We start from the raw sequence: 18,157 nt of genomic DNA on the forward strand, positions 1-18,157 counted from the left end.
GCCCGGATGTCCCTGCTCGATTCAGCAACATCTGGTCCTTGCGGATATAGCGAAACCGACAGCCGCCAAGGAATCTGGTGCTGGCCATATGCTGACACACTCGGGGAGGCAGAGGAGGCCTTCGTTCCAGCTTTGCAGTTTGTATGCAAGTAATTCAATGGGGATGGGGAGGGCCGCGGCGCTGCTGAACTTGGGGGTTTCCTGCGACGCTCTCTCCAGCAAACATACTGTGTGGTCTAACTAAGGCGGCGCAATTCCGGTCGAGGCAACATTACCAGTGTCGAGGCGAACAGGTCTATATGGCGAAAACATGATGCCCTCCAATTTGGTAGCCTCCCTCGCATCTGTCTCGGCGGCACATCACACACATACATATACCCTTCGGCGGACACAAAAGATACGGCAGAGGGCGGAGAAGGTCCCCGCAGAGCACTCAAGCCAAAGCCAGAGAACATATTGCTTAGTGTCACCATTGACAGACCATATTCTCGGATTATAATGCTCTCGCTGCAGCAGCTCCCGACGACCGTCGTCCCTCACCATGATCATTTCCTGCAGCTCTCGGGTATCGGAGGTACTCCCGGAAGTATTATATTCAAAATTCCAAAAATAGGGTACGGCGGACCCAAGCAGGGTCTGTTGGGTGTCATGGACATTTCAAACGAATGGTGGTGAAGAAGGATAGCGAAATACAATCAAATAGTCGCAGCATGCTCCAGCCGGCCGTGGACCAATTGACCCCAGCGCGGCGGCTTAGTGAGCGCTGACAGCGGTGTCTGCAGCTGGGATATGCTCCTCCGTATCGTCATGGTCGTCATTGTCGTCATGGTCATCGCTATGGTCGTCGCCGCTATGGTCATCGACGACTTGGTCGGCATCGACGGCTGCGGCAGCATCCGCGGCTGGAGCAGCAGCGGCCGGATGTCGTCGTCTGCGATGTCGCTTCTTGTGGGCCTTGACCACCGTTGGGGTATCAAAGTGCGGTACCTGGACGGGGTTCGGAATGGGCTTTCCGGTCAGCTTGCAGAAGGTTTTCTCATTGACCAGCTGCACAGCCGCAGGCGGCAGGTGGTCCTTGGCGATCGATCGGGCATTTGGGTGGTCCATAACGTAGTCAACGTCGTCCTGGAAGCTGCCCCAGTTATGGGCGCCGCCGGAGCCTCCTTTCTTGGGCAGGCCGCGGGGGTCGGACCCGTTCTTGCTGTGATAGACATAGGAGGAGACGATGCCGGCGGTCAGCCATATGCAGCGGCGACGGTAGATCGATGGTAATGGCCACGAAGCATTGGCCTCGGCTGGCGCTGTGCCAAACCACATGCAGTCCTCATGGCCGCATGGAAGAATGCACCGCAACAGGACCCGCATACACGCCCCCCCCCTCCCAGCATGAGATCCAGCGAACAAGCGTGCCCATGCGGGACTTGATCAGCTTACGAGAGATGTCGGTCCTTGGGTGGCTCTTGGGGGGCTTGCTTGTCGTGCAGCATGCTGTATGATCTGACAGGCTAGTAGGTGGATATTGCTGACTGGGATATCGCTGTCTCTGGTGTGGGTGTTGCTGATGATACCGACTACGAATCAAGCCCGAAGCAGCCGATTTATATGGCGGGATGGGGCCTGGGGTGATGCTGGTTGCATCAGGCCACCAGGACGATGACCAGGCCTGTGTCATTCCGTCTGATCGGGCGCGAAGACCGCCGGGCTCGGACAGGACCACCCGCCGACGCCGGTGACTCTGGGGGATGCCGACGGGCGATGGTGCTCGAATGTGATGGTGCCCGAATGCAATGGCGGCACGGCGATGGGCAACGGGTTCGCCGTCGAGATGCAGATGCAGATGCAGATGTAGATGCTGCCGCTGACAGCATTGCCCAGCGGCGGTCATTTCGCAGGCCAAAGCCATGGCGCGAGCCAGATCACCAGCGTCCCCCAACTCTGTCTACGATCTAGCCCACACCCGCCGTCCCTCTGCATCTTGTCCTGCCGGCGACGCTGCTATGTCCACTCCTGCCCGCCGAGGTGCGTGCCGCAAGCCATGCCCACGGGCACTCGTCCAGACATGTATCTTGCTGCCGGCGATCCAGCTGCTTGCTCCCGTCACACTCTTACCGAGGACTCACGAATGGATGCCCACAATCCGCGAATCCCTCCATACCCACATATCCCGTGCTCCTCCAGAACTCAGCCCGGAGAAGGAAGGCCAAAACAAGCGGCCAAAGCCTTCGGGCGACAACTCCGCTGGAGATTCGGAGGCACCCGCTCGAACCAATGCGTCCTCGGATGATCCTGCCCAGTCCGCCTCTGTCAATCGCCCTGGCCAGCGCAACCAACGCAAGCGGGACGGAAACCGACCGCCGGCCTCTGCTGGTCCAAGGGCGGGCGCTCCAGAGCCACACTTGATGACCGACATCCAGCGGCTCTTCTACGCATGCCGACAAGATCTGGATCAAATGGTGGGCAATTGGGCCAAGGAACGGTGTCCCAGGGAGGTTATATCCGTTTGTCGGCGCTTGTCTGGATCGCTGACCAACTCTGCTCCATCTCCGCCCCACATGCCCCAACGACGACAGTACGACCGGCGCGAGCGCATTGTCAAGGTTTCTCGCGATATCACCAGCCTCAGCAAAAAGCTCATCTTCACGCTGCATAGGTGCGGGCTCTTGTTATGGTGCTTGGTCGGTGGCAGACAATAGAAGGCATTCTCTGACTGCAACTCCATGACTTTGATCGGTGTATGGATGGTGCCAACAGGATTGAGGCCAGCAACCAAGATACCATCTTTGCCGAGGCGCTCGCCAAGAAAGCCGAGATTGTCCAACTCTTCCGACAAGTCTCCCGAGATCTGAAGGGACAGGATTACTACAGGTCCGTCATCATGCCGGTTGATGGCATGCCCTAGGCTGACACTGACGCCGGTCTTGTTGCTTTGATGAGCGGCAGCTCGTGGCGGGCGGCGAATCTAACTCCACTTCCGCATCATCTCGCTGCCAGACATCGCCGATCCATCGGTCCCGGCTGTGAAGAGTACATTGAGGCGATATCATTCCTTCACTTCCTTCAAAACGGCACCATCGTCACAAAATCTGGGCTTGATACCGACTTTTCCGAAGCTGATGGCACTTTGGTGAGGATGAGGGTCGACAATGATCATTGGACGGGGGTTACAAGACCACATCCGCAATGCAGTATCAGCATTGGCAGTGGGATTTCGAATGCACAGATGGAGGAGGATTGGGATGCTCACTGCCCAATGCGGCTCATCGTCTAGTTTTTCAGCTTCACATACGAAGAATATGTCCTGGGTCTGGCCGATCTCAGCGGCGAGCTGATGCGGTATGCCATCAACATCGTAGCAAAGGGTCAGAGTGACAAGGCACAAGAGATCTGTGATCTGCTCCGCAGTCTCAAGACAGGTAGGCTACCGTATTTCCATCCATCCAAGTCGGAGGGTGGCATGATCGGTCAGGTGTGCGAGCAGCCCATGCTGAGATGAGTCATTGAGCACTCGATGGAACTCCTTCTCGGACAGAATACGAGATCATTGATCTTCCCGAGGCCACTAAGAAGGTGGAGGTCATGGCCGCAAGCCTCGACAAGGTCGAGAACGGTAAGCGAAGGCATGGCGCTGTGTGGATTCGATGATGAGCTAGAGCGGAAGCGATGGTCGGTGCGGCGACCATCGCAGTCACTTCGGCCTGCATTAACCCCATCCGACACTCTACCAGCGTGCTACCGGGTCAAGGTGCGAGGAACCGAGTTCCCGCAGGGCCTGGCGGGACTGATGGACCTCGATGAGCCAGATCGGGAGTGAACAGGCGACCTCCTGGATGGAGCGCGACTCCCAGCCGCAGGTGTCAATAGCATCCGCCGGGCATACCGTATCAACAAAGAACACATGTCTCGGATCCTTGGCTGCCGTGAGCAGTGCTCCCCGCCTGTCGTTGAGGCAGCGAAGCGGACCAACGGTGCAGCAGCGATGAGGACACTTGGCATTCTCGGCCTGGTTGTTGTCCCGAAGGAAGCCCCAGCCAACCAGCGTCGCTCTCGAGCGCGTCTGTGGAATGGGGTCGCGTGACCCGTCAAGCCCGCTGACCGAGAAACATCGACTTCTGGATCATCGTTCCAGCGCCGCAGCTCCTGGTGAACCTGCAGGCTGGGCTTGCCAAAGGGCTGTCCCGCCCGATGCTCACAAGGGCCGCCGTATAGCCACGTTTCCGTTGGGTGCCGTGGAAACAGGGGTGGCTGGGCAAGCGCAAGCAGGGAAGAAATTGGCTGCGGCGGCACTGCGGCGGCACCGGTCTATATGAGCTTGTGTTCTCTCTCTCCTCGCCGCTTCCCAGCCCAGCCCAGCCCAGCCCAGTCCAGTCCTGAGATCCAGTCCCGAGATCCAACCCATTCCCAGCACCCAGATCCCGCATTCACATGTCCCTCGGCTGGTTCAAGAGGCGCTCTGGGAACCCAGGCGGCGAGGATCCGTCCTCCAAGGTCGCCCCTCCGCACCACAGCATGAACCCTCTGCAAAAGGGGTTCTATTCGCACATGACCTTTCTCTTCTCCCACGGCGCCAAGAATACGCTCTCTCTGAAGAACTTTGCCCCCATCGAGTACGCTGCCGTTTCGCTGCCATCCCGCCGCCATTCGCTCTCCGGGGAGGGATCTCGCGCTGGCTCAGAGCACAGCAAGGCAATGACCCAGCATCGCTCTCTCTGGCCATCGGCTCCGTGATTTAACCTCGTCGGATCGCTTGTGTCGTCCATCTCCCAGACCCAGCGATGACTGCAACGCCACTTCCGAACGTCTCCTCCGTGAATGGGAGAGGGAGGCCAAGAAGCCGTCGCCCAAGCTCTGGAAAGTCATGGTAGCCGCCTTGCCCCTTGCATCCGATCGCTGGAGTCGTCTGTCAATGTGCATTGGCCGAGGCCACACCTGCCTCCGATCGCCCTTTGATCCTCGCCTCGTCTCTCACTTCCTCTCATCCCATGTATCGATTCACCCTGTCTAGATGCGAGTAATGTGGATCGGTTACCGACAATCCGTTTTCCTGGTCTTTGTCTCCTGTCTCCTCAAAGTCGGAACGGCTCTGCTACTTGGGTGAGTGCTTGCGAGTGTCGACCACGACATCCTCGCCCATGTCGCCGGCGACCGAAACACCAGCGGTACCGAATGGGCAGCGGCATGCTGCATCAGCCTTCCTGACCCTTCTCCATGTCTCCCTCCGTGTCTCCAGCCAGCTTCTAGTTTGGTTCCAGGACATTGGCACCAGTCCCGCATACATGGGCTACGTTTGGGTGATCCTTCTGTCGCTGGGATCAGTATTATCCCAAATAGTATCACACTGGATTATCTTCGCAACCACCCGTACGGGCATGAACCTCCGCATCAGCTTCATCGCAACCATGTACCGCAAGTGCCTGAATCTCTCTATCGGCCACACCTCCAGCACCGGTGTGATCGTCAACATGATCTCGGCCGATGTTCAGCGTCTCGAGGACACCTGTATCTATGCTATCTATCTGATCCTGGCGCCGTTTGAGTTTGCTCTTGTGCTCTACTGTCTGTGGGAGCAGATCGGCGTCTCGAGCCTGGCAGGCATGCTCGGTCTTGGTGAGTGTTGGCTGGCTGCTAAGTACTTGACGCACAGCCCACAGTTATTCTCAGACCTGCTTGTTGCTTGCCTTCGAGCTTCTGCCCTCCTCTGCTACGCTCTGCCCTCCTCTGCTATGCCCTCCTCTGCTATGCTCTCGTGCCATGCCGAGTGGCCAAGGTTCTGGTTGTCCATGTTGCGGCCTGCAGAGATCCCGTTGTGCATCAAGGGCACCGTCCTTCCCACGCATGCTGTTCGATTCGAGTGCCACTCTCCCTATTCGCTGTCGCCTTTTCCTGCTCGGCATGGCTATCGCTGCCGCTGCACCGCGCTTGACCATGGTTTCTAACGCTGAGCCTCTGCGGACCACACCCCCATCTGGTCTCGATCCGTCCAGCCCTCCTCGTTCCGCTCCAGTCGCAGTTCGGCAAGATGTTTGGTGCAATCCGCCGCGAAACCAACAAGTTCCGTGATAAGCGCATCAGCAGTCTCTCCGACCTGCTCAGCGGCATCCAGGTCATCAAGCTCTATGCCTGGGAGCGACCGTTTATAGACAACGTCAACGACCTGCGCTCACACGAAGTCCACCAGATGACCAAGAGCTCGCTTCTCCGTGCCATCAACGACTCGATCTACTTTGTTTCGCCCACCCTGATTGCTCTCCTGGCCTTTGGAACGACCTATGCCCTCGGCGAAGCCCTTACCCCGGCCAAGATCTTCACGTCCATTCCTTTGTTCAACATCATCCGAATGGATATGACCAATTACATTCCCAAGGCCGTGCAGTTTGCTACCGAGGCTCGCGTGTCACTCCAGCGAATCCAGGAGTTCCTGTCTCTGCCTGAGATTGATCGCCTCGCCAGCCACAGCGCCGATGTGGCCCATCTGGACTCGGTCGACCCCAAGCTGGCGGTCTTGGTCAGCGACGCCTCCCTTGCGTGGGGCACGACTCCCTTGGGTGGTCGGAAAGCACCGCCAAAGTCTCCGTCCAAAACAGCGACGCCAGTGCCCAGCCTCGAGAAGAAGGAAGACGTGTGCATCCTCAACAGCATCTCGTTCCAGGCCAACACCGGTGAGCTCGTGGGCATCGTCGGACCAGTCGGCGCCGGCAAGACCAGTCTGCTGAACGCCCTCCTCGGCGAGATGGAGATCAGAGCCGGAACCATTCACACGCGCTCGCGCAAGATGGCCTATGCATCGCAGCAGCCGTGGATCCTCTCCGGCACCATCCGCGACAACATCCTCTTTGGTGCCCCGTATCGAGAGCAGTGGTTCCGCACCGTCGTCAAGGCCTGCGCCCTCGAGCACGATCTTGGCCGCTTCCCCGAAGGCGAGGAGACTGTGGTCGGCGAACGAGGCGTGACTCTGTCGGGTGGCCAGCGAGCCCGCATTGCACTGGCCCGTGCGGTCTACGCCGACGCCGACATTATCTTCCTGGACGATCCTCTGAGTGCTGTCGATGCCCGGGTCGGAAGGTATGTGTCTGAGCACAGTATCGGCTGCATTGTCCCGAGCGAATGAGCGTCCGCGCTGCTATCGATGACGGTCGGGGTCGCCATGGATGCTTATCGATAGCAGTCGCATGAATGCTTGTACCGATAGAGGTCGCTGTGATGTCTGTGTCGTCGATATTGTCCATCGTGGAGCCTGGGCACTAGGGCGTATGCTGCTCGAGTTTCTCATACAGACCATTTTCTCGCTATCGTGCCCCCCACCCAGACATCTATTCAACGAATGCATCCGTGGCGTACTCAAGGGCAAGACGATCTTCCTGGCCACGCACCAGCTCCAGTTTGTCAGTCACTGTGACCGTGTCATCTTGCTCGAGCGCGGCAGAGTCGCCGGCTTTGGAAGCTATCGGGAGGTCTGCCAAGCACCCGACTCGGTCTTTGCCAAGGTGCTTCAGGACTTTGAGGCTGCGGCATCCAACATCCAACAGACAGCAGCCCAAGACCAAGGCGCCAGCGCGGCCGATGAGGTTCTCGTGATCGAAGACGAGGTGCCCGAGATGAACTTCCAGAAGAAGGAGCTGGCGGCCGAGCAGAGTGAGCAGGGTACGCTCTCAACCCAGGTCTATGTCGACTACTTCCGCACCGGCGGAGGCGTTTCCTGGACGGTTGTGTGCATCGTCCTGGTGGTGCTGGCCCAGGTGTGCAGTCTGATGACGGACTGGTGGCTGTCCCGCTGGTCCTCCGAGACGTTCACGGACCAGCGCAACCCCCAGAACCTGTACATTTACGTCGGCCTTGCGGGATGCGTCCTGGTGCTGGCCCTGTCGCGAGCCCTGCTGTTCTACTGGATCTGCCTGAACGCCTCGAGGGGTCTCTTCAAGAAGATGCTCAACGCTGTGCTCCGAGCACCAATGACATTCTTCCAGAACAACCCGCACGGCCGAATCATGAAGTAGGTATCCCGATGCTTGACCCACGGGGTTCTGGGTGTGTTCCCGGTTTGGTAGTAGGCTCCGCGTAGTGGTGTACACCACAGTTCCACTCTTGCGATTCAAGGACGGCAGTCAGCGATCCATCGACCGCCTCGGCGACCATTTTCGACTCTGCGGGACACACTGTGCCGAGCACTGGCTTTCTGACGGATTGTCCATCGACTAACATGCACGTCTGTCTCTGCTGTCATCGTGCTTCTGCTTATCCGCAGCCGCTTCGCCAAGGACATCAACCTGATGGACGACAACCTGCCGATGACGTTCTTTGACTTTACCCAGTTCGCATTCATTATCCTGGGCACGCTGGGTGTCACCGGCACGATCCCGTATCTGCTGCTGTTCATCCCGCCGATCGTCTACGGCTTTGTGCGAATCCAGCGCTTCTACCTGCTGACTGCCCGGCAGATCAAGCGCATGGAGAATGTGTCGCGGTCGCCCGTGTACTCGTTCATCACAACCTCGCTGGACGGACTGGCCCTCGTCCGAGCCTATGGCCGACAGTCCATGTTCCTCAACGAGTTCATCAAGCTGCAGAACGACAACACACGACTGTAGGTTGCGCGCCGTTTGCCTGAGAGAGCGTGGCTGGCGTGAGAATTCTTCAGGGACAGCAGAGTCGGAATCGAGTGAGGGTGAAAGTAGAGTGAGGGCCGATGGTGGCTGGGTGGGATGAAGTGCCGCTTGCTAATGTTGCCGACGGGATCGCTGCGCTCTCCAGGTTCTTTGCCTATCTCTCGTCGGGGAGATGGCTCGGCATTCGCCTGGACATGTCTGCATCGGCATTCATCTTTGTGCTTGGCCTCCTGTGTGTCGTCCTCAAGTCGAGCCTGGGTCTGTCTGGGGGCACGGTCGGTCTGATCCTGAGCTATGCCCTGCAGCTGGCCGGCTGTTCGCAATGGACGATCCGACAGAGCACCGAGGTCGAGAACCTGATGATCAGCTGCGAGCGCATCCTCGAGTACACCCGCCTGGCCCCGGAGGCGGCCGAGTACACCCATGTGCGCCCCGAGAAAGGTTGGCCCAGCAAGGGCAACGTTGCTATGAAGGATATGACACTGCGATATCCCGGAAGCTCGTGGGACGCACTGAAGGCGATCAGCGTCGACATCCAGGGCGGCACCAAGATCGGCGTGGTTGGCCGTACTGGAGCTGGGGTAAGCAGGGCACATGCACGAGTGACGATGGTGCTGGTGCGGTGGGTCGGTGTGGTGGGTCGGTGTGGTTCCGACCAGTCCGATGCTGGGTACTTGCGGCCAGCACACCGCCAACGACACTGACAATATCGGCAACGCTCCCGCGGTTCCCTCTCCAGAAATCGTCCATCATCCAGGCACTCTTCCGCCTGGTGGAGCCAACCCCCGAGAACTCCATCATGGTCGACGGCGTGTCGACGAGTGCCCTGGGACTGGCGGATCTGCGCTCGTCCATCTCGATCATCCCGCAGGAGCCCTTCTGCTTCAACGGCACCGTCCGATTCAACCTGGACCCCTTCAACAAGTACACCGACGCCGAGATCTGGTCGGCCCTCGAGCTCGTCTCGCTCAAGACCCGGGTGGGATCCGACCTCGAGACCCACATCTCCGAGAACGGATCCAACTGGAGCTTTGGCGAGCGGCAGCTCATTTGCCTGGCTCGCGCGCTGCTCCGGGCCAGCAAGATCATTGTCATGGACGAGGCCACCTCGGCGGTCGACATGCAGACGGACCGGCTGATCCAGGACAGCGTCCGGACCATCTTCAAGGACTCGACGGTCTTTACGATCGCGCACCGGCTCAACACCATCATCGACTACGACCGGATCCTGGTTCTGGACGAAGGACGGGTGGTGGAGTACGGCAGCCCGCGCGAGCTGCTGGCGATCGAGGGCCACGGCTGGTTCTGGAAGATGTGCAAGGAGACGGGCGAGCAGTCGTTTGAGCTGCTGAAGCGAGCAGCGAGCGAGCGAGGCCAGTGACAAGTGACGGGTAGCGAGTAACGAGCAGGCAGCCGTGCTGCTGAGATGCTGAATACGAGCCCCGGTTGGACTGCACAATGCATCTGAACAGCGACCCGCGCGAGCGCCGTACCCCGCGAACGATCCACTTGCCCGCATGATGGAGCCGGGGTGTACGGGCTGCCCGACACCAGCGATGTGATTCAGCTGGAATCACAGTGCGACCACCACGGAGCACCGAGTGACAGCTGCTGCCATGTGTCAACAGCGAATATCGTGCCCGGAGAGCGAATATCGTGTCTCGGGAGCGGATATTGCGCTTCAGCAGCGGAGACAGCACTTCAACAGTCGACATCTGATCTCAACACGCTGTACTTTCCAGCGGCTGGCAACAGTTGAACAGTTGAACAGTTGATGTTCTCGCCCCGCTGTACACTTTATTCAGAAAAAAACGGGACAATATAGCCGTTTCCATGAACATGTAGTATGTGCTGTGCTTGCGTCAAGCAAAGCCACAAGAAATAAAACAGATCACTTTGGCAGCCTCCGAGTGAAGACCGCCGGTCGCTCTCCGATCTCCACAATCGACCTGCATACTGTGATCATGTTGCGCGCCGCATTGACGTCGCGATTCCACACTGTCCGGCAGCTGGGATTCTTGCAGCTCCTGACAAAGTGGGAATTCGCAACACTGGGCGCATCGAGTCCTTCCAACCGAACTGGCTCCAGGCACTTGGAGCACACTTGCGAGGTGTTGAACTCGTTCGTCGAGGCCACCTTGACGCTTCCGTGAGGGTGAGTGGGACGGCGGCGGTGGTGCTCGAATTGCTCAAAGTACCGAGCAAACCGCTGCCTCCGAGGGCTGGATGCATAGCCCTTGCCTTGACGCCATGACGCATTGCCAAAGGCGATCACCACATCGGTCCGTATCGGGGCGTGCTTCAGGACGGCCTTGCACATCCTGTCGACGGCCACTTGGCGTCTCTTGTGGCCCGTGAAGCGATGGTGACGGGCCTTCTTGCCAAGGTGGAAGTCGAGCTGCACTCGCAGCTCCGGTCGCAGGACATGGGTGAGATGGACCTTGAAGGCCTCCGAGGATGACACCTTGGGCGAGGGGGTGGTCGACATCCAGGTCTCGATATCGAGTCGATACTTCATGATATTGTGCCACTTGGTGTTGGACGTATGGCCACACATGTGCTGGTAGTGACCATTGGAGAATGGGACCACCTCGTCTTGGTGGCCCGGTGCTTGGATGACCGCCGTGAAGATGGAGCCGACTCCAGGATCGATGCCAATCCAAGTGGTGCGGTCGGGGTCTGGGTCGCCAATGTGGGCCTGGATACGCTGCTCGGCAGTCGGAGGAGGCTCGATGGTCTCGGTGTGATCGGTTCGAGGCAGAAACTTGACGAGACCGATGGTGCATCCAATGCCATCGGTGCTGATCTCGTAGTTGAACAGCTCCTTGTTCACGTCCCGCTCTTGGAAGAGGGAACTACGCAGCTTGAAGCAACTGCGCCAGAGACGATCCTGGTTGTTGACACCGTCCTCACCTTCTTCCTTGAGCATGTCCCAGGTGAGTCCAAGGCGCTTCTTGGACCCAGGAGATCCCAGAGAGTGACCGTGTCAATCTTGACATACTTGGCCGTGGCAGTGCACAGAGGAACTATCGTGCACACGGCCGGAGGAGTGTCGAGAGCGAGCTGCTTCAGTGCCCACTTGATCCTGGATGCCAGCTTGTTGATCTTGGACTTGGTGGTGCCGAGCTCAGACTTGGCCGTGGTGAACCTCTTGTCGTCGGAGGGAATGCCTCGGGCAGTGAGCTCGTCCAGCTTGGCCTGGCGCTGCAGCTCGGTGACTCGGAGGGCGGGCATGTCACAGTCGATCCACTTGTGGACATTGTCGACCATCTTGTCCCGGGCGAGGATTCCCACATGGTGTGAGAGGCGATGGAGGGCCCGGAAGCGGTCCTGGTCGTTGCTGTACCGAAACTCGTCCAGGACGTGACCAAACTCGGGATAGAGGAACTCGAGATCGGCCTTGGGTGGAGTCTGCCCTGGTTTCTCGAAGAGCTCGAGACAGGCCTCGATGGCTTCGTGCTTATGCTTGTTGGCTGGGAAGACGGCAGCGCAGAAGCGGCGAAGGAGTCGCCAGTAGGCCAGGTCGAGGTGGGTGGTGCAGTTGGTGGCATAGGCATTGACAGCCAGTGTGAGAAGCTGACTGTGAGCACCATCAGGCAGACGAGGGGCCGGAGGCAGGTCTGCGTGCCGAGTGGTCTGGTAGTCGCGAAAGGAAGCGACCAGATGCTCGTTGTATTTCTCGTTGTCCCCGGTCGGGGAGAGGGCACCGTCCTGGACGATCTTGAAGCATTGGCGGATGAAAGCAGGGGTGGACTTGGAGATGACGGGGACGGGAAGATCCTGCTCGATGCACCGGAGGATGTGCAGGTTGAGCAGCCTGGATGCCTCGAACTGGATCTGGGTCATGGCCTCGACGGTGGCCTGGATCTTGTCGCGGAGAGCGGGATTGAGACAACAGCCATCCATCGTCTGCTTGAAGCAGCTGAACTGAGGGGCGGATGACCTTCCATCCACGAGTGGGACGACAGAGCTCTTGAGGGGCCGGTATTTGGGACATTTGCTGGTGTTGCAACGTTCGTGATCGGTGCCATCGCACTTGGGACATCGCTTGCTGGTACTCGAGGAAGTAGATGGACCAGGCTCGGTGGGATCGACATCCATTGGATCTGCAGAAGCAGTGGTGGTGAGCGACGGAGCAACAGACGACCAAGCATGTGTGGGGTCAGAATACGAACCAGAGACAGGCTCCGACTGTGACTTGGCTTTCTTGGGCCTGGGTGGCCGAGGCTGGCCATCACCGGTACCCTTGCGCTTCGGAGGCATGGGGGCAGAGGATGCTGGATGCCTGCCAGTGGTACTGGTCAGAGCAGAGACGCTTCTTTATCGTACAATGGCGCGATGATCAGATCAAGGCGAGATGAGGGAAGAAAGCAGCAGGACGAAGGTGTGGCATTTATACCCGAGAGCAGGAGCCCGTCTTTGCGGGTTGGTTGGGGAAGTGACCCTGTTCAAAAATCGCCGAGAGGTTCAAGCCAGGGATGTGAACGCGAAAATGGCGGCTTGATTGGAGGGACAACCCCAAATTGGAGGAACTCAACCCCAAATCGGTGGGGACTCAACCCCAAAGAAGTTCTCGATGGGATTGAAGTCGGGTGAAGCAGGTGGGGTGAAGATCACTGACCATCCTCGGCGCTCGATGCAGTCCAGGACAGCCATTGTCTTGTGCATGCTGACATTGTCCATCACAATCACAGAGTCGTCTGGGAAGGTCGCTCGCTCAAAGAACTCGACCATCGAGTGTGTCTTGAATGATGTGGGGATGTACATGCGATGCAGCACACCAGAGTGGTTGATGGCAAATGCAGCCGAGACAGACTTGTGCTTCATGTGATTGCGCTGGCGAAGCGGAGCACCCTTCGGTGAGTATCCGTAGAGAGGGAAAATGGATCTCCTGATCCCTGTCTCATCGACAAAAACGAATCGCCGCGGGTCGATGGAGCGGACCTGGTCCCTGAACTGTGCCACTCGCTCATCCAGTCGCTTGGACTTGTAGAGGTGTGTTGCCCTCTTGTGTGAGAGACCTGCTCGGTGGATGGCAGTGTGGCAGAGTGAGAGTGATACTTTCCTCTGGAGAGTGGTTGTGTGGCGAATGGTCATGGCCAGCGCGCGATAACATTGGGTAACAAAATATTCGATGAATGGTCAAAAACCTGGGTGTCCCGTTTTTTATTGGATCGCCTGTAACGGTGTCGTTGTTGCACCACTGCGCTTCGTGCCATTGCCCTTCGCCAACTCGTGCTCGCCCTCATCGGCGCCGACACCCACAAACGCACATCTTGCACGTCCTTGCGCATCCATCGCAGCCGGCCGACCAAGCCCCGCCCCGACTTGCCTCCGTCGTCTCCTGCCCGGACTGCCCTCTGCCTCTTCTTTTTGCTCCCGTCGCTGCCGGCCCTGGCCGAGGATCTGCTTGCGCTTCTCGCCCTGCAGTTCCCAGCCGCACCCACCACGCCTCGCCGATACGCCTCGCCAATACGGCCCTCGATATCATCTCGTCGCCTCGGCGCTTTGGCATCCGCACCGTCCGTCGCTGCAATCCCATGCTGCAACGGATATCCTGTTGAGGCCCCCTCTCCTCTAGTTCTTTTCTCTGCCCTGTCCTGTCTTGCCAACTGCCGGACACCGACCGATCAACCAAACATCAGGGCTCACTCAGCAAGCGTCCCAAACTCCTCTGCTAATCGATACCCCACCTCCGGACTGCCGTCATGTCAACCAAGAGCGCAGACCCCCACGCAGCCTATCGGCTCTGTATTCGTTATCTCGCTTCTCCGCAGACCTGTGCCCGCTGGTTCTCCTCGCCGCCGCCGGCACCACCACCACCGCCGCCGACACCGACCATGCCCGCAGCCGCCCCGTCGCTGTTCTTTGGCTGGGTCCCCTGGCTGGGCTGGCGCCCCAGCAACGCAGCCACGCAGCCTCCTGCTGCAGCCGGCAGCAATCTCTATCTCCATGTGCTTCTGCCTGCTCTGATCATGCTGATCTGGATGTACAGCACCTGGCTGCTTCGCTCGTCTCCCCGATCGAGTCGGTCGAAGGGCAGGTCGCTGGCTGGGCCTGGTGCCGAGGACAGCCGGACTCCCTCTGGGTCGTCAGCTCAGGCCGGTGAGAAGGCATCTGGCAAAAAAGTGCCTCTCTCGTCGCCAACCCCGGTGTCGTCGGGCCGCTCGCATTCGCGGGGTCGCTCGGCATCTCCTCGACGAGGCCAGCGACCACCACCCACCCAGGGCGAGCCCGAGGGCCGGAGTCGTAGCAAGAGCGCTCGCCCAACCGTCCGGCGGACGGGGTCGGGGTCGGCCGGCACCAGCTGTTCGTCAGCCCGCGCTAAGCAGCGGCCGGACTGGGCGTCGTTGTCGTCGTCGTCCTCTGAAGAGACCTTGGCGCCATCGGTCTTTGACACTTCGTTCTCGGACGCCCCATCGCACCCACCCCCCGGCCACCTCGAAATCATCCGTCCTGCAACTCCCGGCGCCCAACTCACCATGTCGCTCAAGCAGCAGCGGTCGCTTGCCGACCAGGGCGGCAAAGTCGTCTCGAATGCCATCGACCGCGAAGAAGCCAACGACCCGCTGGGTGCCCTGTCCCTCTACAAGAAGGGCCTGTCTCTCCTCAAGAGCGCAACCACCATGACGTTTTCAACGCAGGAGGAAAGGTATGTCGCCCCGCCGCTGTCCTATCGGCCGCCCCCCCCCTCGAGCATGTTTCTTCTACTCGGATATATCATGTTGCTGCTCCGGCGTGCTCCTGCTTGGCCGGCTGTGGTCGTCCGATCGCTGGTCCGCCGTCGAGTCTGTCAATATCCCCTCACTCCTCCGGCCCCTGCGTCTCTCCTCCAATGGCTCCCGCAGAGACCGAGCCGCCCAGCTGACGGTCAAGATCCGAAAAAACATCTCGTTCGTCGAGGAGCGCATCCTCTGGCTCAATTCAAAGTACAAGGGTAAGCCCGCCGCCGTCTCCTTCCCTCTGGCAAAGCTCGCTGTTTGTCTGAACATGCCCATTCTGCGTCCGACTTATGCGCTTTGGCCGTTCCTCGATCTTCTTGCTGCTTGTCGGCGGCTGCTTCCACCCCCCCCCAGCCGACCCTATCCCGCCGCCGCCACCGCCGCTCGGACACCCACCCAAGAGCATCCCAAAGACCAGGGTGCAGGGCAGCTCCCCAAGCACCCTGCGCAAGTCTCGATCGAGCCCCGGACTCAAAACGCCAGCCAGCAACCCGGCCCTCAAGTCGCTCGACAGCGCAATGGCCAACCACATCCTCGACGATGTCGTCGTCAAGAGCCCCTCGGTCAAATGGGACGACATTGTCGGTCTGTCCGTCGCCAAGCAGGCGCTGCGCGAGATTGTCATTCTGCCGACTCTGCGGCCTGAGCTCTTCACCGGCCTGCGGTCTCCAGCCCGTGGCGTCCTGCTCTTTGGCCCGCCGGGCACTGGCAAGACCATGCTCGCAAAGGTAAGGCATTGTCGCAAGGGAATCGGTGCATCACGCTGGCCAAGCGACAGACCGATGACAATTGCCCTGAGTGCCAGCCAACAATTCGGCTGATTGCCACCACATTCTACTCCTGCCCTCTGAATGCTGCACGACCCAAGGCCGTCGCTCACGAGTCCAAGGCGACCTTTTTTGCCATCAGTGCTTCGTCGCTCACATCCAAATATGTAAGCCCTTGCTGTGGTGAACTTTGGTGGGACTTGTTGGGTGATAGCATAGAGAGATTCCATGCTGCATCTGGCTGACATTTGCGTTGCTGCTGCTGCTTCCGCCGTAGGTTGGAGAAGGCGAGAAGATGGTCCGCACTCTCTTCGCTCTGGCCCGGGAGATGCAGCCATCGGTGATCTTCATCGGTACGACAGCTGCGTTTCGATTGTGCCGACGGTGCTGACTGAGCCGCTACAGTCTCCTGACTGCTGGGTAGCTTCCTTACCGCGGTGACCGCAGTTCGACTCACACATTATCCTTCTCCAGACGAAATCGACTCGATCCTGACGGAGCGCACCGAGAACGAGCATGAAGCATCGAGACGGCTCAAAACCGAATTCCTCCTCCAGTTCGATGGCCTCGGAAGCTCGAGCGAAGACAGGCTGCTCGTCCTTGGGGCCACCAACCGACCCGCAGAGCTGGACGAAGCTGCGCTGCGTAGACTCGTCAAGCGGATCTACATCCCCTTGCCCGAAGATGTGACCCGCAAGACTCTTCTTGAGCATCTCATCGGCAGCCACAAGACCCAGCTGAGCATCAGGGACATTGAGTGGATTGTCAAATCAACCGAGGGTGAGTGCTGCAGTTGCAGTGCTGCCGTCTGCAGGAGGAGGGACCGACGCAGGTATCTGGCCTGTGTATTGACGGCTCCCATGCTGCAGGCTATTCCGGCAGCGATATCACCGCACTTGCACGCGAGGCCTCGCTCGGCCCGATTCGCGAGCTGGGCGAGCGCATCATCACCACCAGCATCCAAGATATCCGACCGATCCAGCTCATTGACTTCAAAAATGCCCTGGGCACGATCCGCCGCAGTGTCGGCGCAGACTCGATCCAAGCCTACGACGCCTGGAACCATAAATACGGGACTGCCGGCTGCTGATCCTGCCCCTGGGGGGAAGAGCCATCCTGTCCACTGCTACATTGTTCTCTCGCACAAGCCCGACTGCCTTCACAGTGCCTCCACATCCCTTTCTCATAGAGTCTTGCTTGCCAAGGCCGCGATAATCCCTCGCAGTAACCCCGCGACAGCCTCACTCCCCACCTTCACCAAGAAGCCTCACATTGTACTTGCCCACTCACTCATAATGCCCTGGCATTTCTTGCCCAGGGCCGCCACTCCGTGGCGCATCGATTCCCTCCCCCTGATCGCAAAGGGTCTATGCAGCCGGACCGCTTCGGCGCAGATCGCGAAGACAGACAGTACAGCAAAGCCCTCTATCCCCGCCTCAGAACACCAGCGCTGTGAATCAAATATAGACGCCTGAAAGACCAACCTCTCCTATTGCAATCCGGGAAGACAGCAGCCCGAGCGTGCCTCCGGGCAAACCAGCGGACCAGCGGATCTCGGGTGGCTCGAGCACGATCGGTGGCAGGGCTAAAGCGGGCGGCCACCGGCCTGCTTGCCGAGTCGCTGTTCTGATGCCTGAGAGGTGGCAGATCAAGAACAATCCGATCCGGCCGATCCGATCCGGTGCTCCCCTCGCCCTCTCTGTTGGCTGCCTGAGGCGAGCGGGAATGTAGTGGAATATGGGAGGCGCCACAGCCACGAAGTCGCTGCACACTGTGACGTACTATGCACCACGTTGTTGTTGGAGGCGACCCTGTCTCTGGACGAGACCGGGAAGACCAGGAAGGGCTCTCGCAGTACGGACAGGGCAGAACGCTCTCTCCGGCACGAGGCCGGCTGGGGGTCGAGACGTGGTCTCGCCGGCCACCCTTGGATGTCTTCCCGACAGACGGCCACCTCGCGGTTGAGGCGAAAGAGAGGAGAGCGGGCGCAGACGGCGGTTTTGAGGGCGGCTGCGAGCGGATGGAGTGCGGCTCGATCCGGCTGGACATATGCGCAGCCATCTCAATC

The 18,157-nt window shown here is 59.3% G+C and overlaps 4 protein-coding genes across 4 annotated transcripts; 3 read left to right on the forward strand and 1 right to left on the reverse strand.

The window, feature by feature from the left end:
• Window positions 1–744: 744 nt before the first annotated feature.
• BJ171DRAFT_234060 (uncharacterized protein) lies at window positions 745–1,962 on the reverse strand. The gene is made up of 2 exons (XM_053106557.1): window positions 1,435–1,962; window positions 745–1,201 (listed from the first exon to the last, which is right to left on the reverse strand). The coding sequence occupies exons 1-2, from the start codon at window positions 1,901–1,903 to the stop codon at window positions 1,017–1,019; spliced, it is 654 nt and encodes a 217-aa protein (XP_052970159.1). The 5' UTR covers window positions 1,904–1,962; the 3' UTR covers window positions 745–1,016.
• A 35-nt stretch (window positions 1,963–1,997) lies between these two features.
• BJ171DRAFT_577897 (Translin family-domain-containing protein) lies at window positions 1,998–3,811 on the forward strand (the record flags this gene model as incomplete). The annotated part of the gene is made up of 8 exons (XM_053113848.1): window positions 1,998–2,019; window positions 2,179–2,453; window positions 2,571–2,650; window positions 2,752–2,865; window positions 2,992–3,124; window positions 3,269–3,413; window positions 3,530–3,607; window positions 3,726–3,811. 8 exons carry the CDS (start codon window positions 1,998–2,000, stop codon window positions 3,809–3,811), a joined length of 933 nt encoding a protein of 310 aa, XP_052970160.1.
• Window positions 3,812–4,467: 656 nt separating this feature from the next.
• BJ171DRAFT_490163 (P-loop containing nucleoside triphosphate hydrolase protein) lies at window positions 4,468–10,446 on the forward strand (the record flags this gene model as incomplete). Its single annotated transcript, XM_053109588.1, has 9 exons — window positions 4,468–4,604; window positions 4,765–4,858; window positions 5,003–5,091; window positions 5,228–5,604; window positions 5,982–7,059; window positions 7,304–7,987; window positions 8,240–8,578; window positions 8,746–9,181; window positions 9,340–10,446. Coding segments are annotated over 9 exons (3,876 nt in total), but the record flags the coding sequence as incomplete, so codon positions are not given.
• Window positions 10,447–15,840: 5,394 nt separating this feature from the next.
• Window positions 15,841–17,179, forward strand: BJ171DRAFT_557806 (P-loop containing nucleoside triphosphate hydrolase protein; the record flags this gene model as incomplete). The annotated part of the gene is made up of 5 exons (XM_053113118.1): window positions 15,841–16,050; window positions 16,191–16,256; window positions 16,367–16,442; window positions 16,564–16,869; window positions 16,959–17,179. The coding sequence occupies 5 exons, from the start codon at window positions 15,841–15,843 to the stop codon at window positions 17,177–17,179; spliced, it is 879 nt and encodes a 292-aa protein (XP_052970162.1).
• Between the last annotated feature and the right edge of the window lie 978 nt (window positions 17,180–18,157).

The sequence above is a fragment of the Polychytrium aggregatum genome (assembly GCF_025602895.1).
Source record: "Polychytrium aggregatum strain JEL109 chromosome Unknown BJ171scaffold_5, whole genome shotgun sequence".
Taxonomy (NCBI): Eukaryota; Fungi; Chytridiomycota; class Chytridiomycetes; order Polychytriales; genus Polychytrium; species Polychytrium aggregatum.

Excerpts from the sequence above, each read along its gene's own strand:
- BJ171DRAFT_234060 (XM_053106557.1), bottom strand. The coding sequence starts at position 1,903 with ATGGCTTTGGCCTGCGAAATGACCGCCGCTGGGCAATGCTGTCAGCGG. Across the intron at positions 1,202-1,434 it reads CCCAAGGACCGACATCTCTC|CAAGAACGGGTCCGACCCCC; the intron begins GTAAGCTGATCA and ends TGTCTATCACAG.